Source organism: Pleurodeles waltl, chromosome 5 (assembly GCF_031143425.1).
Source record: "Pleurodeles waltl isolate 20211129_DDA chromosome 5, aPleWal1.hap1.20221129, whole genome shotgun sequence".
In the NCBI taxonomy this organism is placed as follows: Eukaryota; Metazoa; Chordata; class Amphibia; order Caudata; family Salamandridae; genus Pleurodeles; species Pleurodeles waltl.
Genome location: NC_090444.1, coordinates 1,413,651,407 through 1,413,677,488, shown reverse-complemented (window position 1 = coordinate 1,413,677,488; position 26,082 = coordinate 1,413,651,407). Strand labels below are relative to the sequence as shown.

The following is a 26,082-nucleotide window of genomic DNA, read 5'->3' as shown; positions in this document are numbered from 1 at the left end:
GGAAGTTACACCAGACACTTTTCAAACAAATCTCAATGCGATGGGGACCATTCTTGGTTGGCCTCTTTGCCTCTGGGCTGGATCATCAACTTCCCGGGTATTTCAACTGGAAACTGGATCCTAACACAATGGCAAGGGATGTTTTGTTACAAGATTGGTCCAAGGAGCAGGGATACACGGTTTCCACCTTCTCAATGATAACCCACCTCTTGGCACAGACAAGGAGACAAATTGTGCATCTGGTGTTGGTGACTCCGAATTGGAGAACTTAGGCATGGTATCCAGTTCTGATGGAACTTTCATGGAATTCTCTAATGCCTCTACTCAATCACCCAGATCTCCCTTGAGATCTCCAGGGGAATCCCCAACCTCTTAGTGACAGAGGGCACGCTAAATCTGATGGCTTGGTGGATTAATGGAAACAATGAGAAGTACTTGGCCTTTTGAGACAAGTCCAGTCCCTCCTTTACTGAGCATGGGCAGATGGGACACTTAAGAGGCGCATGGTCCCGATGGATTTACTGGTGCATGCAAAGGGGTGTGTATCCCGTGGGGTCAGAAGTTGTCAGTATCTTGAATTTTTAGTGGCCACAGCAGATCAGGGGATGGCTTACAGGTGGGTATACACTTTTGGATTGACTATTTCAGCAGGCCATGATCCAATTCATGGTAACCCTGTAGAGAAACGTCCTTCACTAAGGAAGTTACTCAAGAGGGTTCACCTTTCTCTCCCTCCAGAACTTAGGTATTCCTCCATTTGGGATGTCAATACGGTCCTAAATCTTTTCCTTTCCTGGCAAAGCAATAAATATCTGTCATGGAAGGAACTATTCGCTAAACTAGCGATGCTTCTTTGCCTGGTCTCCTGCAGAAGGGTCTTGGATGTCAGAGCCCTTGAGGTAATGGGTAGAATATTCACGACAGATGGGGTTGCATTCAACATTTTTAGGAGAAAAAAAATAAATTCTAGAGTGACATCACATCCAGTTTTCAGGGTTTTCCCAAAATTTTGTGTGGTATGAGGTCGCAAAGCTTACGAGAACATGACACCAGAACTTTCCCCGGCGTGTCAGAACCAATTACTAATTTCAATTCGTAAACAAAAAAAGCAGTCTCTTCCCCAACTATAGCTGAATGGGTGCATTGGGTCATGCAAGAAGCAGGAACTGTCACTAAAGGTACGGGAAGCATTCCACATAGGGGGGCCATAGCCGCTAAGGCTTTCAATTAGGTGGCATGTTAGAATATATCTTGAATGCAGTGGACTGATCCACTGACTCTACTTTTTAGAGGTTCTATTTTACACCAATATAAGATGGTGCTGCAGTGGTAATCAATAAGCTGTAAACTAGTATAACCCTTGCCTGTAGTCCCGACTTAGAATGAAAAATGTCCTAGCTATTGTAAGGGAAAGCTTCAGTTCTATTAAGGACACAGAGGTGAGGATTAGGCCTCCACACGATCAGAGGTGATCATCCCAAAGTCCAATCTTCAGAACTATACAAATACATTACCAGTAAGTAACAAATAAGGCTATAAGCTTTTGTTTTTTTCCCTAAAAAGATAAATTATTGTTTCCTAAAAAGATAAATTATTGATGTATATCAGGATTGCGGATTCAGAAAGCATCTGTGTAATGCATTCTTTCTTTGAGATATTGGACATATGAAAGAAGAATAGTTGCAATATCATAACACCTTTTCTCTTGCATTCATAGGCAATGATTAGAACAAACAGAAGTAGTTCAGGCAGTCAGAACAGCGCTTGTGGCAGGAAGAAAGAGGAGGCATAAAGACTGAAGAAGGACCATATGGACAATTAGCTATTGAGATTGGTTGAATATTTCTTCTTTTCCAGACAATTCTTGGGAAATGTAGTTTGGTTTACTGTTGAAGTTCTGTTGGCTGCTGGAGAATCATAATCTTCACCCCTGTGTCCTTAACAGAACTGAAACTTGCTGCTACAATAGCTAGGATTTCTTTAATTCAATAGACAAAGGGCACTATACAGAAATGTATATTTCTTTGAAGCAGATCTCTGCTCCTAAACACAAGCAGAAGTATAATGTACAGTAAATCATGGTACTACCTGTCCGACGATCCTGTAATGGCCAAGAGAAATTTCCACAATGGGATGAGAGCAGTCTCTGCCTGGATGGAACCCAGTTGCCTCAAACTCAACTCGGACAAGATGGAGATCCTTATAATCGGCTCCACACCTTCTGCCTGGAACGACTCCTGGTGGCCTACCGCTCTGGGAAACGCCCCAGCTCCCACAGACCACGCACGCAATCTGGGCACCATCTTGAACTCTCCTCTAACCATGACCCGCCAAGTCCACACTGTCTCGTCATCATGCTTCCACACCCTCCGAATCCTCCGAAAGATCTTCAAGTGGATCCCCTTTGGCACGGGGAAGACAGTCACCCATGCACTTGTCACTAGCAAACTGGACTACGGCAACGCACTCTATGCCGGCATCACCAAGAAACTGCAATCTAGACTACAAAGAATCCAGAATGCAGCAGCCAGACTCATCCTGGACATCCCCTGACCTAGCCACATCTCCTCCTACCTCAGAGACCTACACTGGCTCCCAGTCAACAAGCGCATCACATACAAACTCCTGATCCACATCTACAAGTCACTACACAACAAAGAACCAGTATACTTCAACCACGGTCTCGCTTTCTACATACCCAACAGACAACTTTGTTCTTCCCAGCTCGCCTCGCAGGTGTTCTCAAGACCCGAAAAAGCATAGCAGGAGGAAGATCCTTCTCCTATCTTACAGCTCGGACATGGAACACTCTACCTCTCAAATTCAGACAGACAGCATCACTGAAGCAGTTCAGGAAGGACCTCAAGACCTGGCTTTTTGACTGAACAGCATTCCCGCAAACAGCACCTTGAGATCCTACGGGTGATTAGTCGAGCTTTAGAAATTACTGATTGATTGAATAAACCTGTTAAACACTATTAATAATACAACTTGATGGACTTGAAAGCTACACTAAATGACAAATAAAAAATAAAAAAAGGAGCCAGCATATGAATTTTTGTAACCCCAGAGACTCTCCATTTCATTGTTATACCTGATGAGGCACATGCCACCAAGAAATTAAAAAAGTAAACCAGGCCAGGATAGTCAAATAAACACCAATTATTACCTCAATAATACATCCACATACAATAAACAAGTTTTACTTTTAGCATAGAGCTACAGTAGATAATACGTTTTACACTGATTATGCTTTCTCGTCAAGGTTTATCCTGTCTAAATTGCTGAACTCGGGAAACACTGGGGATATCTTTTCATCTAAGCAATATATGTTTTTGGGGAGATAAACTTTAATGACATAATGATATTAAACAATCCAAACAGCAGACACAGCTCGAACAACACAATTCTAGTCAGCTACTACAGACTACCAATAGATTCAATATACAAACATAAGATCACAATAAGCTGCTTTTGGAATTAAATACATTGCTAATATTTTGCCTTTAATTTAGTATTGAGCATAGTCTTTTATACACAACAAACAATAATGGATTGTTACTATTTAGATATTTTTTCCTGGTAGTGTTCAAACTCATGGATGTATGTAAAACGTGTCCCAACAAAAGTTAGACTTGATAATCGTTAGGGGTCATATTAGGATTCATAAGTGAAACACATTTCATCTGGACATATGATTATTTGTGAGAAACAAAGTGAGCGAAAATGGCCAAAATGTACAAGGATAAATGTTTACTTTGTCTAAACAAAGTGAGGTGTATTACCGACTATGGAAATGGCAAAAATAAAAGAATCAATCACCAACTAGAACGAGAGACGAGAGATATAACAAAATTTAATACGATCAGTGTTTTTCGTATTAAAATTTAGTGAAATAGCTACTTCAATAAGCTTTAAAACATAAGAACCAATTACAATAAAACCAGATGCATTTTCAGAAATATCAGAAATAATATATGATTATTCACTACAAGGAAAAACCTAGAACAGTTAAAAAAAATACTTATGAACTCTAGCAGATATATTCTAAAACTGATGGCTCACCCCATACTATCCCACCAGAAATCCTATTCTCCAGCATCCATATTATGTTATTCTAATGTAGGTGCTTTTCTTTCACTATATAAACTGCAGTGAAATACATTCCTTGTGTGTGATACACAATTACTTTTCGTGAGTAGATGTGTCTTGTTCCCGTTTTAGATTTGAATGACTTCTGAATAATTAAACCCGATTAACAAAGTATTTTCTTCAGGTAGTTATGTCGGACTCCAGAATTAGGTTAATTTCATTAATTAATTTCGAGGAATAAGTCCGGCTTACTCAGGGAAACGGGTTTTGCCATTAAGAAAGCTTTTTTTCAAGAATACGCGTTTCTTACTAGTGTAAAAGCCCGAGAACATAACACCCAAAACTGGGGTAGCACTCAGCTACATACAGAAGGTCTTCCCTGAGTCATGAATAATTCACATCTCGGCAGGAGTGAGTGTGTCTAATACTTTTATTATGATTTACTGAAGGGTGTCTTTTCAACTGACGTTTCAAATACATATTGTCAATCTATATATATATATACATGTGAATCTAAGAATCGCAAATCTAAACTTTCCTACACATACTTACAAAGACAATGGGTTAGCTGATTTTCTGGATACCATATTTAGGTAGGGCTACGATTAAGACTGCAATTTTTAATAATGCTCTCTGATGGAAAACTAACATTTTCGCAAAAAGCTGTAAATAAAGAAAATGTCAAATGGAACAGAACCTACCTATTGAGTTGAAAAGTTTTCGCACAACAACAGTTGAAAAGTTTAATTTTTCCCTCATGTAGTCAGCAAGTAAGCCAGTGGAGATCATGCAAATCCAACATCCAAGATAGGGAAGTGCAGATAAGAAACCATTCTGTAACAAATAAATCAATTGACAAAATACGTGTTTACATATGCCAAGGTTTCCAATTTTTGACACTGTTTGACCAGGAAATATAAATACAGTTAATAAAACAAATGATTATTTTGTTTAAGACTACAGCACTTCGTAAGTTTGGTTCACCCAAACAATAAGGCAACTATTTAAAAAATAATTACAATTGTAATTGACTACTAAGTTCAACATTTTTTCACACACCTGAAATACTTTAACTCTATTCTTTACAGTTCTGATCCTCATAGGCAATTCTTATAGAAACAAACCACAGTAATCTTCATGTTGTGACTGTAATGAGGTTTATCTCTATAGCTGTCTATAAATCTCTCAATAGATATTGGCCGGCAGGAGAAAGTCAAAATGCAGCATTTTGGTAACCCTGTATGGGTAGAAAAATGGACTACCATAATTTGGGTAGGCATTTGGCACGTCGTATCAGTAACACAACAAAATTAAGGAAAGATTATCACTGTAGGGAATGTCATTTACTACTTTATCATTAGTTGATCAACACTTTTTAAAAATACATTTTTATTTATAGAAAATGATGATATAATACACTTTATTTGGAACAAGTATCTGCTACTCAAATAGATTAGCATCAGAAAGAACTCATCCCAGCCGGTGTACCCCTCGTTATAGGAAGGGAAGTTTGAGCTTGGCAGCTAATGAACAAGATTACACAGAGGCAGGCTGTTGCCTCAAGAAAAAAAATAACTAGTATCAAAAGGAAAATGAATAACTCCAGATTCTTATGTGTGTTACCCATTCAGCCACCACAGAAACTCCTCAAGTAAATAACGTGGTGTATCACAGCCTCAAGACAATAGAATGGTTTCTACGCATAAGAGCCAGCATTGTGGCAAAGCACGGTTGGGCCCGCTTAGTGCCTTCATTTTAAAAGGCACATTTTAAACTTAGCCTTTCTTTTCTGATAGTGACTGTGCAGTATTAGGGAAAGATGCAGAAAATTTGTAACACGAAGGGTTAATTAGCTTGAGCAGTGTAGATGAGTGTAATGCCTGTTGAAACCCCCTCCCAAACATCGTGGAAAAGTTCATGATATTATTTTCAAGCTTGTTTGTGTAGAAGACTCTGTCTCAACCTTGAGAAGGAGAGTACAGGGAGAGGATGGAATGAAAACAAAGGCTGGAGAAAGGCAGAGCAGCCAAGTACTGATAACATGGGTAGAAAATGCCAGAATGAGATAGAATCCAAGCTTCGAGTTATTTAAGCACTGAATTGTGTGTGAGGGATTTGGAAGCTCGCAGATGGAATTGTGGAAGCTGCCATGGCCCAGCGCTGCCTCCCTGTTTGCTCGTGGTGCTTGAGGGGGAGAGAGGTCCAAGCAGGCGGTAGAGGGCTCCCCAGCATGTCGTGGATTAAGTTAAGTTTCCACACAGGGATAAAATACCTTTGTTTCTCTGCTCTATTAATATGACTGATTATTTGTGCCAGCACTGTGTTTATAACCTGAAGTATTCAGCTTGTTTATATTTTGCTTTCTAAACCTATTAGTGTGAACTGCTTCAATAATTGAAACATGCATTTTGGTGTGCAGTAAATCAAAGCTTAAATGAAGTATTCAGTTTGTTTATATTTTGCCTCCTGAACATCGTAGTGAGAGCCTGCTGCAGTAATTGAAACATGCATTTTGGTGTGCAGTAAATCAAATCTTATCTGAAGTATTCAACTTATTTATATTCTGCTTCCTAAATATCGTAGTGCAATGCATTTTAGTATACAGTTAATTAAAACTTATATCTGACAATTAATTATTTGCTTATATATATATATATATATATATATATATATAAATAGATGCTTTTCATTGCTATTCGTATTCTACTATTGTTAATGTGCTAAATGCCTACATTTTACCTGTAATTCTAGTAAAGCTAAATTGTATTTATAATTGGCGTGTGGTCCTTCATTGAGCGTCCTTATTGACTTATACCGAACAGGTGTCAACCAGACACCTGGATAGGACAGTGACCTTTTACATGGCTTTTCACGTATGTGATAATGTACTGTGCATGCTGTTTGTTTGTGGTAAGTGCTGATGCCATCCAGTCTGGAAACCTTGTCCAAGGCTAAGCATAAAGAACACAATGCCCTAAGTATTCTGATTGTCCGTGGAGACAGCACCGCACTTGCAGACGTATCATAGCATTGAACCTGCTCCTCTGACATAGAGCGACACAAACTGTGCTTGTGTTATAAAAACTGTTTCTGTGCCACATTCTGCAGAGGAGCACTTCCGTTAGGATTATCCCGGTACACGGTGCACAGTGCCTGAGATGCAGCTTGGCTGACTGATGCAGATCCTAACCTCACAGGTCAATAGCTTGCACTACACCAGACCAGTTGCTTGGCTTCCCTGTACATCTTACCGAGGTACGGAGGGGGTTGATAGGTCCCAACTGATCTGGCACAGGGTACTCCTACTATGCTCTCAATGGTGTAGGTAGTAAGAGACTCGAGTGTACCAACATAATAACATTACCATGGTTTAAGTGTTTATCATTTTTGTAATGCTTGTTACCATGCTTTTTCTCATTTGCCTAATAATCGCAGCTCATGTTTGTTATGCAAATGTTAAATTGTTGCAATAAATGCTCTAGGGCATTTCTACTTCTTTCTTGTGTCTCATTTTGAGTACCCTGAGTGACAATGAAAGGATATATCTATTTCCACGATTTCCTTGTGAATCTGAGTAGTTATGTTCCATGTTCCAAAACCATCTGGTACCCTGGTGTGTTTGATTGGGACTGGGAGTTACCTAGGAACAGTGCCAACATTTACTGACGGTATATGTGGACTGAGTCCCTATATGCACGTGTTTACGTTGACCAGACACAGAATCCTACTTGATTCATAGGAACCGTAAAATATGGCACCACCAAAGTTCTAGGTCAGGTACTTATTTAATGGGTCTCCTGAGTAGTTACGTACCCAAGGTCTAACATTTCACCTTTAAAAGGAGACATCCGTAGTGTTACTCCTCCTTAATAGGAAACTCCTATTTTAGTTTGTAGGTTGTTCAAGCTTGAATCTTAAAAAGGATTACTCCACTTTATTGTTCCCTCTCTGAATCCTATTCTTTAAAAATGGTGAATGTAGTTAACATTCCATTGAGCTGCAGAAAGACTGTCACAGCGTATTTGGCACATCATGGACTCCCTCTAGTGGGTGAAGAAGTTACCTTTGTGGTAGAGGCCCCCGAAGCATACAAGTGGAAAGATTTTTCTTCACTGGTCTACTGTCATGCAGTAGACTCAAATATGCACATATTTCATACTGTTAAAAATGGGGTTTCTGTTTGGCTAGGGTAGGCACCTAAGCCAGGTAGGACCTACCGCCATAGAAAGGGCAAGGGAGCTTCACACACTGCTCATCCCCTCATTAGCTTTGGCCAGAGCAGTCAGGCTTATCAAAGAGGCAATGTGTAAATCGTTTGCACAACACACACAACCCAGTGACACAATAAATACACCACAAAAAGAAACTTCACACCAGGTTATATAAAATTAACTGTATTGTATAAACATCATATACCAAAAACGTCATGAATCAGTAACACTCTACTAAGCAAGCAGTGTCAGACCATTATCATCATGAGCGCAATAAAAAAGGAATACTCTCACAGTGCACGTCATGTAAAACATTACCCTCCCACTGCATTGTCATCATGAAACCCTCTCTCCTAATGCATGTACTGTAGACCCTGAAATGCTCCTTGTTACAACACAGCAAAAGGGTATAATAAATTACTCCAGGTCATAACACACACTGTACAAGAAATATTAGGGCTTAAAACATATTAGAGAAATGCAGAACATTAGGTAATTACTAGGAACACCTCCTGCCCGGAGACCACAGCGCATCTGCGCTTCTTTTATAAGAGGTATGGTGAGTAGTAAATCCACCACATCAGCATAGGAGCTTCTGCGCTCCTCTTATGGTAAATCTAGTGTTTTTTCACAAGGGAAGCAACCCCACTCCCCTCCCAGGGGCCGCAACCACAGAAAACACCCCCCAGCCGTGTGTGTACTTGGCAAGCGAATGATGGGGGAAACCCAGGCTGCTACATTTTTTCCCTTGGAGTGGCCCGGCCCAGGGAAGCCCGGTGAGTCAGAAGCAAGCCAGCTGCTCTGTGTCTTCGTCCTGGATCATGGTGGTGAATTCCCACTAAAGTAGTGCATGCCTGCCCCGGGGGCACTTGGCAGAGCACATGTCGGCCATGCTCGTCTAAAGGCTACCAGGGGACTACGCTGCACTCCTCCGCCCCCACAGTCCTCCTGACAAAAAGGGGGGAGGGTATTGGGGGACTGCCTGGCAGGGGCCCACAAAAACAAGAACAAAAGGGGTGTTCTCCTAATGTGTCCCCTGATCAATACAGTGCTCCCCTTGAGCTGAGTGTGGGACATCTGGCACAGGAAGCACACAGTGCTCAGCATGTGCTGGCGAAGGGAAATCTGGAGCACTCATCACACAACTCAAAGGGGAATCCTCATGTGGTCCCCTTAGAACCCCAGTGTTAGAAATGGGGTCTTTGGTTGGCAGTCAAGTTACCCTCTGTCCAAGCAAGGACCCTCACTCTAGTCAGCGTAAGTCACACACAATCCAAATTATCCTGTGCCCAGCCTCTGGTAGCTTGGCACTGAGCAGTCAGGCTTAACTTAGAAGGCAATGTGTAAAGTATTTGTGCAATAAATCATACAATAACACAATATAGCACCACAAAAATACACCACACAGTGTTTAGAAAAATATATAATATTTAGCTAGATATTTGCAGGTCAAAACGATAAAAGATGCAATAAGGAAATGTACAGATATCACTGAAAAGTGATATGAAGTGTCTTAAGTCTTTTAAAAGCAAACAAAGTCTCTTTCAAGCACAAAGTACCTGGTTCGCGTGAAAAAACTCTGCAAAGCTGCCGCAGAGGAGGAGAAGTGTGGAAACAAAGGGGTGTGCGTCGATTTCTCGAGCGGCACACGGTCGATGCGGCATTTCGTTTCCACGCAGGGACGGCTGTGCGTCGATTTCTGGCGCTCGGTCGTGGATCCTCTTCGGATTGCGGGGTTTTCAGGCGCCCCGGAGTCTGTGCGTGGAATCCTGAGCTTGTGACAAGCTCTGCATCGTTCCAGTGGGCATTGTGGGGAAATTTCTCCCGCATGGCAGGTGCTGCGTTGATTTCCCCTCTGGAAGTCGGGCTGCGTCGTCCCATGTCGGCTGTGCGTCGATCCAGTGGGCCGTGCGTGGAAGTTCCGGTCGCAACGCAGGCGCCGCGTCGATCTTTTTCCTTGCGAAGTCGAGCTGCGTCGTTCCGGTTCGGCGTGCAGTGAATTTCTCACCGAGGGACAAGCTGTGTCGTTTTTAGCATGGTGTGCATCGAATTTTCGCCGCACAAGGAGTCCAGTTGCAAGAGAGAAGTCTTTTTGGTCCTGAGACTTCAGGGAACAGGAGGCAAGCTCTATCCAAGCCCTAGAAGAGCACTTCTTCACTACAGCCAGGGAGCAGCCAGGCAGCAGGGCAACAGCAAGGCAGCAGTCCTTCACAGAAAGCAGTCAGGTGAGTCCTTTGGGCAGCCAGGCAGTTCTTCTTGACAGGGTGCAGGTTCTGGTTACAAGTTTCTTCTCCAGGAAGTAGGGTTACTTCAAAGGAAAGTCTTACTTGATTGTGAAATCCTGCCTTGCCGAGGCAAGGCCCCAGACACACACCAGTACAATTTACACAGACAGCATATGCACTTTAGCACTGGTTAGCAGTGGTAAAGTGCTCAGAGTTCAAAAGCCAACAACAACAGGTCAGGAAAAATAGGAGGAAGGAGGCAAAACGTTTGGGGATGACCCTGTAAAAAGGACCAGGTCCAATACCCAGCTTCCAAATACACAAGGATGTGAGAAGCAGCCCACCAGACCCTGGAGAACACTGGGGGCACCAAGCAGAACGCAGGCATGCCAGCACCATGAGTCTGATGAACAAAAGTGGCAGTCCTTCTTGGTGACCTAGCAGGCCACAGGTAAGCACATCAGCAGGGCAGTCCCAAGGGCGGTTCCTGGCAAGTCCTTACAGTAGCACCTGGAGTCTAGGCCACACAGTGTACCCCAAAACATGGGGAACAACCCCAGTAATTATACACTTTTTGTCTTTGATCTCAGGAGGCACTTCAAAGTAAATTTAGAAGTGCACAACACCCCCTTCAATCCCAGCCCTGGTTCCAGACATCAGTAGGGGGTAAACAAGCCCCTTGTGTAAGGACAGAACACAGCCTATACAAATGTAAGTGTGCCCCCGCCTTTCCCTCTCTCTGCCCAGGAAGACCATTCAGTATGCAGATGTAATCCTTCCACACCTCCCTGTGTAATGGCGGCTTGGAAAGTAAGCACAAAGCCCAGCTGTCACTCTACCCAGACGTGGACTGGAGTCATGGTGCAAAGAACAAGAGTCATAAGCACAGTGAAATGCCCACTTTCTAAAAGTGGTATTTCCATAATGTAATACAAAGTCCACTTACACCAATAGGCAGGATTTCTAACTACCATTCCAAACATGGCCACACTACTCCTCCAAGTTCAGAAAATACCCCTTAGCATATGCATAGGCATTCCTAATGCAAACCTATAAGAGGGGCAGCACTCACAGCAGTCAGCAACCAAATAGACTGTGTGTCACTAACAGAATAGGCAACACAATAGGCACGTCTTACCATTTTGCCCTACCTTTTACCTACACAGCACCCTGCCCAAAGGGCTTCCTAGGGCCTACCTTAGGGGTGAACTACGTGTAGTAAAAAGGGAGTTCCAGGCCTTGCAAATAAATGTAGATGGCAAGCTAGTGTAGCAGTAAACCGCACATGCAGACCCTGCATGGGCAGGCCTGAGACAGGTTTAACAGGATACTTCTGTGGTTGGTGCAAGCTGCGCTGCAGGCCCACTAGTTGCATTTAATTTACAGGCCCTAGGTGTCACAGTGCCCTTTCCTCAGGATCTGCACGCTGCTGAACAAAAGGCCCACCTCCCGGCGTCACCCACTCAGAAGGCTATTATAGCACAGAGTTATGATGAAGCCAGGCGGGGGGGAAGGGAATTGGGGTAGGGAACTGCTGGGAGAGAGATCTGAAAAGAAACGGTTAGTACAAATATGCAGATTTTTTTTTATACCAGTATAGCTCACCAATAGACTCTTGAATGAAGGCGTCTCCGTGATATCAGATTGAGACCCTTTGTGAATTGAGCATAGCCCCTTCTTTGAATCATGGAACAAGAACAAACTGTAACCTCTAAACCTAGAGATGTCAAGAGCTTTGGACTATGGTCATACTCTAAATATCAATCATGTAACAATTATGCATTCATAAGATAAACGTTTGATCTCAGCCTAGAAATTCTCAAAGACTTTAATATGTATCTCACAGATTATGCTTCCCAAAAAACAATGAAACTATAACTTGCTTATCTCTGAAACGTTTTCACATTTACTACCTAGTCCTGAAAGTTTACTCATTGAACTTGAAGCGTTTTGTTTATTGGGAAGAAGTGCCTTGCTTGTTGTTCATGAAGTGCTTTGATCATCAAACATGAACCGCTTTGTTCATTATACCAGAGAGCACTTTTACTTGCTTTGTCTGAAGCTCTACGCTCGTTATGCCAAGGGGCACTTTACTCATGTGGCCTGAAGCGTTTTGATACTCGTGCCCAGATCGCTTTGCTCATGTAACCTGAAACACTTTGATTGTCGTACCGAGAGGCGCTTTACTCGTGTGCCTTGAAGCGCTTTGCTCGTTGTGCTAAGGGGGCGCTTTTACTCATGTGGACTAAAGCGTTTTGATCCTCGTGCCAAGACTGCTTTCCTCATGTGGACTGAAACGCTTTGATTGTCGAGCCAAGGGTGCTTTACTCATGTGGACTGAAACGCTCTGATTGTTGTGCCAAGGGCGCTTTACTTATGTGGCTGAAGCGCTCTGATTGTTGTGCCAAGGGTGCTTTTCTCATGTGGACTGAAACGCTCTGATTGTCGTGCCAAGGGCGCTTTACTCATGTGGACTGAAACGCTTTGTCATGCCAAGGGCGCTTTACTCACGTGGACTGAAACGATTTGATTATCGTGCCAAGGGTGCTTTACACGTGTGGCCTGAAGCGCTTTGCTCGTTGTGCTAAGCGGTGCTTTACTCCTGTGATCCTAAGCGCCCTGATCGTCGCACCAAAGCCGCTTTACTCTTAGAACTGGAAACGCTTTGCTCGTTGTGCTAAGGGGCGCTGTACTTTTGGAAGTAAAAACTTCCTTCAAGATTGGGCTCATCAAGACCTTACCGCTACGAGTACGACCTACTCGTATCTGAATTCAACATGGAAACAAGGATACTCCGACTTGCTGTCAATTTGACATGCAGGAAATCTGCTCTTCTTCAGAGGAACCCTCACGAGGTCTGACTGCATCGAAGTCTTCAAAATAGTGAGCAATGTGCTTGGGTGTAGCTGGGCTTTATAGGCCTGCCACACTCCAAGATGGCCGCTGCCTCTAAAAACCTGGGAATTGTAGTCCCTTCATAGAATAGCACTGATAAGTGCATCATGTCCACCAGTTTCCTGACCCTGCAGCTACATGAGCTTTACCACAGGGCAGGTGATGCTGATGACCACTTTTAGAACAGGAAGAGATGACAAGTGGTGCACATGAGGTGTCCTGAGCTGAGGTGACCCCTGCCTTTAGAAATCCTCCATCTTGCGTTTGGAGGATTCCCCCAATAGGATTAGGGATGTGCCCCCCTCCCCACAGGGTGGAGGCACAAAGAGGGTGTTGCCACCCTCAAGGACAGTAGCCATTGGCTACTGTCCTCCCAGACCTAAATATACCCCTAAATTCAGTATTTAGGGGCTCCCCAGATCCCAGGAAATCAGATTCCTGCAACCTGAAGAAACAAGAATGACTGCTGACCTACAAGCCATCAGAGAATGAGGAAGACGACAACTGCTTTGGACCCAGCCCTACCGGCCTGTCTCCAACTTCGAAAACCTGCTCCAGCGATGCATCCAACAGGGACCAACGACCTCTGAAGCCTCAGAGGACTGCCCTGGACTAAAGGACCAAGAAACTCCTGTGAACAGGAGCCCTGTTTAAAACCAGCTACTTCTTTGCAACAAAGAAGCAACACAAAGAAGCAACTTTGAAAGACTGCACATTTCTCGCCGGAAGCATGAGACTTCACACTCTGCACCCGACGCCCCCGGCTCGAGATCCAGAGAACAAACAACTCAGGGAGGACTCCCCGGCGACTGCGAGCCTGTGAGTAACCAGAGACGACCCCCATGAATCCCCACAGCGACGCCTGCAGAGAGAATCCAAAGGCTCCCCCTGACCTCGACTGCCTGGAAGGAACCAACACTGCACCCGCAGCCCCCAGGACCTGAAGGAACCATACTTCAATGCAGGAGTGACCCCCAGGCGACCCTCTGCCTTGCCCAGGTGGTGGCTGTCTGGGGAAGCCACCCCCCTGTGCCTGCCTGCACCGCTAGATTGACCCCCGGGTCCCTCCATTGTTTTCTACCTGAAACCCGACGCCACCTTTGCACAGTGCACCCGGCCGCCCCTGTGCCGCTGAGGGTGTGTTTTGTGTGCCTACTTGTGTCCCCCCAAGTGCTCTACAAACCCCCCCTGGTCTGCCCCCTGAGGACGCAGGTACTTACCTGCTGGCAGACTGGAACCAGAGCACACCTGTTCTCCATAGGCGCCTGTGTGTTTTGGGCACCTCTTTGACCTTTGCAGCTGACCGGCCCTGAGCTGCTGGTGTGGTAACTTTGGGGTTGCCTTGAACCCCCAACGGTGGGCTGCCTATGCCCCTAAACTGAGACTTGTAAGTGCTTTAATTACCTCCTAATCTAAACTTTACTTACCTCCCCCAGGAACTGTTTTTTGCACGGTGTCCACTTTGAAAATCGCTTATTGCCATTTTTACAAAGACTGTATGTGATATTACTTTTATTCAAAGTTCCTAAAGTATCTGAATGAAGTAACTTACATTTAACGTGTTTAATGTAAATCTTGAACCTGTGGTTCTTCAAATTAACTAAGAAAATATATTTTTCAATATAAAAACCTATTGGCCTGGAGTAAGTCTTTGAGTGTGTGTTCCTCATTTATTGCCTGTGTGTGTACAACAAATGCTTAACACTACCCTCTGATAAGCCTACTGCTCAACCACACTTCCACAAAATAAAGCATTAGAATTATCAACTTTTGCCACTATCTTACCTCTAAGGGGAACCCTTGGACTCTGTGCACACTATTTCTTACTTTGAAATAGTATATACAGAGCCAACTTCCTACATACACTGTATCCTTTTAATTTGTTAGTGGTACCACTTGGGCTTGATTGACGGGCCTTAGGACCAAACTCTATCTACTATGGGTCACAGGACAGAGTTGGGTTATTGCTCAGAAAAGGGAACAATTTTGTGTAAAAGCCTTTACAGGGGGTATTAATCTAAAAGGAATTAGGTTCCTTTATTAAATCATGCCTTTTAAAAGGAGCCCTTCCTTTCCCTATTCAACACTGTACATTAATGATGGCCCTCCTTAAAATGTATTGCCTAAAGTATGTGATAATTGTGAGGGCTTCTTTGAGAATTCACCGAGATCTTTATACTTAGCCCACAGGGCATAGACAGTTAAAGGTACATATGCCTTTTTTGACATTTTTGGAACAATTCAAGGTATAAAGTATGGGCATTTTAGCAAAAACTGGAGAACAAATTAAAATGAGTTATTGTTTTGATTTCCCTGTTAGTTATAACTTTGTTAACTCAATTTGGTGGTGACCCATTGTTGTTGCATGCATTTGAAAAATAAGTGATAGAAGTATATGTGATTGTGCCTAAGAATTTCATTTATTTAATGAGATTCAGGCTACACTCTAAGATGGCTGACATAGAAATGAGCAATGTTTTAACATTATATCCATTATTCTGTTGTCGATGTTTATGATGTTTAACATTGGGGTTGATTTAGACCGATGTTTTCACACTAATATTCTGATCCATGAACAAAGAATCTTGTGTTCAGAAACACATCCAGAGTTAGTTGCCTGTTTTAGAATTTTTATGTATTTTTTTTTTTTTATGGTAATTCTTAACTATAACGTCCTTGTAACCTTTGTTTTTTCCAGTCAATTACTATGTTTTTTTTTTAACACAGCTGGGGCTTGGAAGCAGGGCGTGACCTGAAGCCAGGCCCTGCAACCTTCCCCCCACATACTGCCAACCCCGATGTGCTAGCAACTACATGTGAGGTTGGTTGAGTGAGTGTGTGTAATTTGTTTCCAAATTGGCTCTTGATTCATGGTTCCGTTGTGGATTTATACTGGGGGAGGGTGGGTTGCGCTTAGCCCTGCAACGGATCTGCGAAACGACTTGAAAAAAAAGAGTAACGCAAATTTTCTGCCCATGGGAAGGGGGCCTTCCCTCACATTTCACTGTTATTTTTCACACCGAGCCGATAAACAAAATGGCGGCCACAAATTTTATCTCAGATTGCGACCAGCCATTCAGGTCCTTTCTTTGGAGCGGGGATTCCCAAATCTGCAGTGGTGGATCCATGGAGGATCCAAGCCTCTAGGTATGTATATTTCTTTTTTCTTTAATATCTCTCAAACTACTGAACAGATTTACACCAAATCACAAATATTGGCATAGTAAATATGTCTTGCCTTTGGGACCTTGTAGGTATTTAGCCATGCAGCACATTATCCTGGGTGCTCGAACACCTACTGTTATTTAACATGTAAGCTTTGACACCAACAGGCACATTATAGCACTGCATCAAAACATACTTCTTTAGAGTCTTAATTTTGTACAACGGGTAGTCTGAACTCATATATCACGAGGTGCATTCAAACATGTTAATGAAGATGGCAGACTGTGGTGGAAGCACTTCTGTGTGTGATCAATGGGGTGGGAGGGCCTGGATGCTGATAAGGGGGCTGGCACTGGGCCAAGTCTGAGGTTGGTGCTCTGAAAGCTGAGGAAATCAAGAAATAGTCTAAGAAGAAGATAGCTGAGAGGAGCAAGGAGGGAAGGAGACTGCACTAGTACTGGGGTGGCAGGCCATGGTGAAAGCCCTGCTGTGTGTGATCAAAGGGGTGAGAAGGCCTGGGCGATGATAAGGGGGCTGGCACGGGGCCATGATGCATTCACTGCAAGTCTGATAACTCCAAACAGGCACTGAGTCCTCTAACGAACAAACATACAGATAGAACAAAAACACAGGTGGCTCCCTGCAACCAGGGTCCATGAAAAGCGTTACAATTTGCATAACCATGATACACTTAAACAGCCTGATAGATATCATTACATTGCGCTCTTGCACAAGCACGACACTATTCCACAATCAGATAAGTTGGGATAAGGGTTCCCCCATCATAAAATACCTATACACTCTACTCCACTGGTGCAACCACAATATCCTATCAAACATGAAGCAAAAGGTCCAGTGACAGAAATACGCTCACAACTTTAATACTAGGGAGTAAATGAACCCTGCAATTCTCCTATGAGTAATCCTTTTCCCTGTCATGAAACTAGATCTTTCCTATCAAATAGTCTTAGACTACAGACATGTAAGCAGTCACACATGCACGTTTGCAATCCAAAACTCACACAGTATGGCCTTAATGAACAACATAGCCTGTAAAAAGTAGAAAACTAGATTGGACATTTCCAATGTTTTCTTTTCTTTTCTTTTCTTTCAAATATAGCGCCTGAAAGCAGAGACTTAACAGAGTTCTCTGCCCTGGGTTCACAAAGTCGGTTTTGTCAACCTACACAAGGGTATTAGAACAGTCCTGGATGTTCGCAACCCCAGTTACATCAATTTGATATGAAATTAACCAAGAAGCACTGGTATATGTTGATGACATCTACCTGATGGACGATGACTTAAATACACACTTAGCACAAGTAGATGACACTGTTGGGATTTGCAGAATACGGCTACAAGTTTTCTTTCCAAAATTTTAAAATTGCTTTTCTCAGGGTCCTTTTTTTAGGATCTAAACTGTCCAATTAAGGCAAAAGCCTTGTCCCACATTTATTAGGGAAATGTGCTCTTTTACGACCACCAAACACTATAAAGAACCTACAATTATTGCTAGGCTTTCTAAATTTCAGTAGAACATGCATATCAGATTATGCACAGCAGACAAAACTGTTGTATGATTTAATTCATACAGATTATAATCAGAGCTGCACATGAGGGATAGACGTCTGCACATGCTAGTTTGGTGGCAACAGTTTCTCTACTTCAGAATTACCATGCAAGGTCACTGTTTTTGCACAGACTGCCTCTGGTTATTTTATTGACATTGATTTTTCTTCAAATTCTTCACACACTTCTTTGCATGGAGTGACATGCTTTTCTTGCTTGGCTAAAAAAGACCTATTAGTTTCCTCCTTGGCCCTACATCTGGATTGCCATTTCACTTTTCCCTCTACATCTGGGTCAGATTTGTTATAGTTTTCTTCTTGATTTTAAATGATTTGATTTCCCGAACACACTGCTCCTGAACTGGGAGCCAAGATGTTGAAGCCTCATTCTTTCTCACTTAGGATGCTTTCTGCATTTCCCATCTCTGACTGAACTCTGTGGGATAAGGTCCCATTTGATATTTTTGGTTCCACAGAAACTTTACAGATACCATATGTCTTCAACATACCAACGGACATAATCATCATTCCAGGTGCTGTTTCCGATGAATAGGATGCAACTACAGTGAGAAGTATGCCACCTGAATTGGAAAGCTACCCTGTATTTGAAACTGAAGATTTGTATTTGAATGTGCTAATTAGGGTGAAATGTTTTATCATCATCATTATGTACATCACTATTTACACAGAGCTAGTTCTCCTTGTGCAGTTTTAAACTACATACAATGGGAACAGTGCCCAACACCACTAGTAGATAGTTCTAAAACACACAAGAATGTTTGCATATTTTTCAAGACAAATTTCCTTGGACCCAAGTTCCTATTATTATAAGCTTACCCTATTTGCAGTAAACAAAAAATGTGCTCACACAGACTAAACTGAGTTATTCAGATTAATTAATTTCACAACTGGCGGTACAGGGTTATAAATATTGGAAAAGTAATATTGTTTCAAAATCGATTTGAAGAGCAAGTCATTGGCAGGTACAGGTGTTTTGCTTACAGCCTGACTAATACTTAGACAAATGATTTTCCTGAACAAAACAGTGCAACAAACAACCTGGATGGGTCTGGCTAAAATTAAAGAGATGACTAAACCTAGCATACACTCCATTGGACGTTTTGATAATTGGCAACATTTAGCAAACTACACAGAAGAGCAATTAAAAAAACAAGATACTGAAAGGTACATATCATTCTTCAATTTCAGGTCCGGATTGGTAGGTAGTGTGGCCAGTTGGCACTAATTGTGGTCATGCACATTTTTTAAAGTCCACTTTGTGTTTTAAGGGGAGCAGAACAGAACCCCAGTACTTACACTCACTACATTAAGTTGTGGTTACCACTTCTAGTGAAGGGAAATTGTGCTAACAATGGTTACAACATTCTGTGTTAACTACAGTCAGGGAACATCTCTCTCTCATTTCTGATGACATGGATTTACAAGATTTCTTGTTAGGTCTAGAACACCATGTCAGAAATGCTCCCTATATGCCATATATAGTGACATTTTAAAAAAACTTTCTAGCAAGACACTGCTGAATGACTAAGACAGATGAAAAGGGAAAAATTAGCAAAAGCTTTGGCTGTTTTGGACAATGGCACGACTACGCTGTTAACTCACATTTATTACTTGAATAATATTGTGTCATCTGCATTCAGTATCACACAAAATGACGTCTCTGTAACAACATGAGCAGAATCAGCTGAGATCTGTTATGCAATTGAGTTGGACACTATACCATGGAAATATCTGAACACATCAGAGTTGTTTCTGCCATTTAATTTACCATGCATACAGAGATTTATGGCAAAAAAGATGCAACTTACACCATATAGAACATTGATCTTTTAGAAAAAGTACCCTTTTCAGTATCTCAAACGCCTTCTGCAGTGTGGTAAATTCATGGGTTTATCTCTGTATCAGTATCTACATCTCAATTGACATCTTGTCTGGAAAATATCAGGTAGGCAGATATGAAGCTAAGGGGGATAGTTTTGTTCACAAGTCCCTGGATTTGCCTTTCAATTACAAGTGTGTGCATAGGGAAACTGAAGTCTTCCTTAGTGGAAACGAATGAGAAACTTTGTTTCGCTACTCATTACTTTGTAAAGAGGTAACGCTGCATGGCGTGTGTAATGCGTTAATGGCAAATCTGGAGTATTATCTGAAAGGGGCACCACTCTCCTTGATTCGCCCAGTGTTCCGATCTCTTTCGAATGGGAGTTATTTGGTTCTGAACGACCACAGTTGTTGTGGAATGAAACCGAGTGTTCCATATGTAGTGACGGCCTCCAGAGTTATGACCTGCTGTAGAAACCTGTTATTACCACCCACAAACATTGGAAGGGAAATTACTGTATGGCCTTCCATTCCTATTTTAATGTGATCTCCAATAAACTGAGCCTTCTTTTTTCATAAAGACGTTTCTTTCACATCAGCTAGAGAGACGTTTGATCTCCAAGTTGCAAGGTCTTCTGCTGAAGTCCAACTGCTACTCTGCACTAACTTGCTGCAGAAGTTTGGTGAACTTGTTCACCGAATATAAAATGCATCAAATACTGCAGGAGTGGTACACTCTTTTAAAGTGATTGGGTCTGGTTTTGTGAGCACATTCCAGGCTATATTTAGAGGGATTCTCCATCTTTCCACACTCTCTGATCTCCAGCGTTTTTGGAAACATACCAACTGCATTATTCCTAGTCATCCCTATTTTGGTGAATCTGTCAAACGTCCTGCTGTGTCATGAACGCATGATACAATATTTCAGAGTTTCTTTGCTCCAGGAATTGAACATGCACTGGTCTTTGTCATTGAGACCTCTATGGTTACATTGTGTGCAGCCTTTGTTCCACTGGCTGCCCTTTCAAGTGTGCACTAGATCAGTGTCTGGCTACGCAGCTAGTTCAACCTGTGGATATAAATCAGCTTGTGAGTTCATTGAGGACCCACCTTCGGTGCTGTCCTATGGGGCTGCCACTGCTGCTGGATGCGTACTATGAACCATCTCTTTAAGCTGAAATTGACTCTTTGGCTTCTGGATTCTTGGACTCAGACTCTAACCTGGTGGTTACACCACTGGCAGTCTTGCCTTCAGCATCAACTAAGTTGGCTGGATTCGGCCATATCTGTTCTTTATAACTTGCTTTTCAGGCCACGATGGATCTGTTGTCTATAGTTTCCTTCCTGGTTCCCACTGGCTTTGGACATGAAAGTATGTCAGTAGCCTCCTACACTGATTCAGCCCTTTGTTTTTAAGCAAATTGTTTTTATTAGTTTTATTAGTCTTTAATTGGCATATTTGTTTGGAGAAATCACTGTACATGCTGCTTGTTTTTTCTAAACTTTGATGTCCTCTAGTCTATACAATCTGTCCAAGGCTAAGCATACTGAACATGACACCATAAATATTCTGATTGTCCATGAAGGCAGCCCCGCACTCGCAGACATATCATACTGTTGAACCTGCACCAATGACCCCAGTGCGACACAAACAGTGCTTGTATTATAAAAACTGCCTCGTCGCCACATCCTGCAAAGGAGCACTTCCGCTGGGATTATCCTGGAACATGGCACACAGGGTCCAGGATGCAGCTTGGTTGATCCTGACCTCTACCGTGCGCAGAACAACAGCTTGCACTACACCAGGCTGGTCCCCTGTGTACCAACATAACAACATTCCAATGGTTGAACGGTATATATTTTTCACCATTTTCGTAATGATGGTTACCATGCTTTGTCTGTTTGCCTAATGATGGCAGCTAAAGTTTTTATGCAAGAATAAGATTTTTGCAATAAATGCCCTAAAAGATATTTCTGCATTTTCTTGTGTCATCTAGGGTACGCCGAATGACAATGGAAGGGTAGCTCTGTTTACACAATTTCGTTGGAAATCAGAGTAGTCATGTTCGAGCATGCAAAAACCATCTGGTACCCTGGTGTGTTTAGGGGTCCAGATAGAGTACTGTGAGATAGCTAGGAACCATGTCAACTTTTACTCAAAGAATATATGTGGACTAAGTCCCTATACGATGAAGTTTATGTTGACTAGATACACAGTCCTTCTTGATCCGTAGGAACCGTATAACAGCATAACATGAATTCCCAAGTTGTTAGAGTCATTGAACTCTATGTGTTCAGCATTCTTCTAAAGGAGGAGCTGTCACCTTCAAAAAACACAGGCAGAATGCAGCAATTCTATCAAAACACAGACATTGGCTAAGAGAGGGAGGCAGTCATGTAGACTGGGAGATGAAAATGTCCCTACATCTCAGTGACTGGATGGACACTACCACAACGGTCTAGTTTCTCTTACTTCTTGCTGTCCGAAGGAAAGTCACCATGTGGATGGAGTGAGATGTCCAGTGTTTCTACACTGCTTTTCTCCAGTAAATCACTGAGAACTGATCTGTCCTGACCACATGGGGGACAGGATTACAGATATGGAATCATACTACCTGCTTTGTGATACTGATATAACCAGTTGCTAATGATTATTTTAGTGACTGTCTTCCTTCTAATCACTGACCTATTATAGTTTTTGCCTATGGATACTACTGTACATTTAGGAATGTGATGTACTTTGCATCTAGATCTCTATGTGTTAAACCATGTCAAGGGCTCTAATGGACCTATGCAAGGGGTTGGAAGGCCTAATAAGAGACACCTGGAAAATGGGATGTGTATTCATGAATGAAGGGAAAGATAGTTTTACAGAGAACTTGTTGTCGACATACAAAACAAGTTTTGGTTTGAGTGAGAGCTGACAAAGGTAAAATGCTCTGAGGATAACCAGGATACATTGCATGTTATATATGTCTGTACAAGTGTTTTCCTGTTCCCTGCACACCACACTGTCTTTCATCGACTGCAGATAAATAGTGGCTTATTTCTGTATGCTGCCTAAGCGGTGGAGTAGTTTGTCCGCTTCTGTAACTTTAGCATTTCATTTTGTCAGCTGCACTAAAACATCCTTGCATTAGATATGACTAGAGAACTTCTAGACATTACTATATGCAGAGAACCCAAATTATTTTTGCAGAAGGGGAAAAAAACGCTGAGATTGCGTTCCGTCACTTGGTTGAGTCCCTCTGTTACACATCGGTTTAGGAGTCAAATTTTTTAAATTACATATAGTATTATATCCACGTTCATGTGAGGCTAAGATTATCATAACAAGTAGAGTGTTATATTGCTTTGGTAATATAAAAATCCAGTTGCACTGACATATTTAGTATTATTTACACTTATCTCATTGTTTTAACCATATATTTTCTCTACTTTTCGTATTCATACTCATCATCACATTGTACTAATTGCCTAAACTATAGGACAGGAAAACAATTTAGATAGATAAGATTATAATAATATAAGTAATACCGGAAAATTACACATATACTACCAAACCAAACTATATGAATATATGCATGCTGAAACCTATATTGTTTCCTGAAAAGTTGGATGCTTAAAATCAGAGACTTGACGAACGTAAATACAGTTATTATTATGTATCTTGGACCAACCTTCACCTCTTCCTATATGATTGGAAGGATCCAGTCTTCACCCTTGAAGAAAATGAAAACAAATGTTTGGGATGTGTGTGACTGGTTGAGCACCAAAGAGTTTCTGGTCAGAGCTGTCAAGTCCTGTTAGATGAATGAGTTTTCAGCTGGACATGTAGACTGCGTGCTTACTCTTGGTTATACAAAAGGGCACTCTGCGGGTGTCCACTTGCAATGGCTCGAGACTAAAGATAGGTCAAATGAGATTCAGTGCACTGTTACAGCCTTCATGGGAAATCTGGGCTTCGTTCTGCCTAAGAAGAGGATTTGGTTGGGTTTGGTATCCTCTCCTTGTACCTATGTAGGAATAAGGATTACTTGTAGGAGATCATTCTCCATTTTTTGGCTCCATGAATTATAATCTGTACGGAGATTCTTCAGGCGACCACAATCAAGCTTAAAGCTAAAGTGATGACATAATACAGTTCTGGATAGGTTACATCTAACCAGATCCACTTGTTTGCACATGTTCCTGCTGTCTAAAACCCTACCATTATAGGTAAAAACATCTTCTATCTATGAAATTTGTAGTTCGCTGTTTGTATGTATATACCACATAATCACTGAGCTGTCATTTCACTAACTTACATGTACAGTACTCCTACCATCTAGATATTATATAAAGCGGCTTATCATTATAAATTCTTGTACTCAACATTTTCAAGAGTCAAACTATTAGGTATCCTGAATTAAGCTGTCTATTAGTTACTCACTGGTTGATTCTACTCAAGGCAAATTATATTTAAATTACCTTAAGGGATCTCCTTTGTCACATTTGTATACTGCCCTGGGTCACAGGGTAACCTGGCTGCCCTTTGATATGTTGTTTACAGAGCTTTGGGCATATGAGCCAATTCTAGTTCCAGTAACACTGATTTTCTTGTGGGGGCAGGGGTTACTCCGGCCACTGTGATGGAACCATCTGCTGAAAACAAGATGTTTTGAAAACCTTACAGGGATGGAGGGGGATGTATGTGGAAGATGATTTCCTCTCTAGGCTTCTCCAAGGTATTTCTTTGCTACAGCCAAAGGTCAGGAATGTCTCCTTTTGTCTTACCTTAGGAGCAGTCAGTCTTACAATTTGCATCTTTTGAAGCTCTCAGGATCTTTATGGTTGTTATCACATTGGATAACAGGAAAAGGAAGATGACTGTCATTTTAGAACTTTTTCTTGATCAGATCGTGATTAGGCCCGGGCCAGAGTATGTTACTAAAGTGACATCTAAATTTTATTTAGAATGGAAGATTGTGTTGCCAGTGTTTCATTCTAATCTAGTTACTACTAAGGTCACACCATTCAATCCATGGATATGTGCTGAGAAGCACAATTAATCTGGAAAAACTTCCATTTCTAGTTGATGCATGCATTTGACTACTCTGCAGAGGTAGTTGAAGAAAGACATCTCAATGGTAGTCAAGATTTCTACTATCTCTTTTTCACAATGATTACCAGGTGGAGCAACAAAGAACAGGCAGCTTCTTGGATTGAACTCCTTTCTGGGCAAATATAGGGAAGCTATTTAGGCCTCTTCCCTCAAAGTTTGTGTACTACAGGAGTAGGATGTGATAGCTCAGAACAAATGGGATTTGGGTCCAGGATTTTAGGCTTCAGTTTCACATGCCTAGGTTCTCATATAGCATTAATTAAAGGTAGGAATAGATGCAGAATTCTCTGCATTTTTCTCTGATCCTCCAAAAGTGAACTGACAGCTTCTGTGTGTCCTCACATGAAAGGTCAGGGGAGAGATGCTAAGCTTCTCATGCAGATCAGTAGTAGAATTTAAAAGGAAAAACGTGTCTGCTGCAATATAACGGCCTGTCTCAAATTTTCAAATTTAAGGCATGGGTCAAGTAAAGGAGAATACAAGTCATAAGACTATCAATAAACATTCTGGGAATGTTTTGCTCTCATTGTCTATTCCGAACTCTCCAATCCATATGCATTTTACTTTTCCCGTTTGCTTCTTTGCAATACATGTTTTGGATACAACAAAAATATGTACAGCTGTGTTACCTTTTCTCCACTCTTCAACTGATGTCAGCTTCTCACAACCCTATCTAACATCAATGGCAGGGTAGGTCTACATTTCCTCCCTGACTGACTAGCCATAATATCTATTCGTCCTCCTTTAACGATTCATGTCAATTCCTTTAAATGTCATCTGTGACCCTCTCCTACCACAGTCAGAGGATTCTACTTTTAATGTCTTTCATCTTTAGACTGCTGCCTTGCAAATATCATTTGACAACTTCATTTTTATTTTACTTGTATATCAAATCCACCAACCCACCTTCAAACAATTTACCCTTGACTTCATCTCTTTTTCTAAAATAAATACTTTAATGAATCCCCCTTCTTTTTTGC

General features: G+C 41.9%; 1 protein-coding gene across 2 annotated transcripts in view; it reads right to left on the bottom strand.

The window, feature by feature from the left end:
- SLC17A5 (solute carrier family 17 member 5) overlaps positions 1 to 26,082 on the bottom strand; it is a 354,543-nt gene that overhangs the window by 103,840 nt on the left and 224,621 nt on the right. For both annotated transcript variants that reach the window (XM_069235678.1, XM_069235679.1), the window contains exon 8: positions 4,794 to 4,926. In XM_069235678.1, the coding sequence (XP_069091779.1) occupies positions 4,794 to 4,926 (133 nt within the window). The remainder of the gene's footprint in view (positions 1 to 4,793; positions 4,927 to 26,082) is intronic.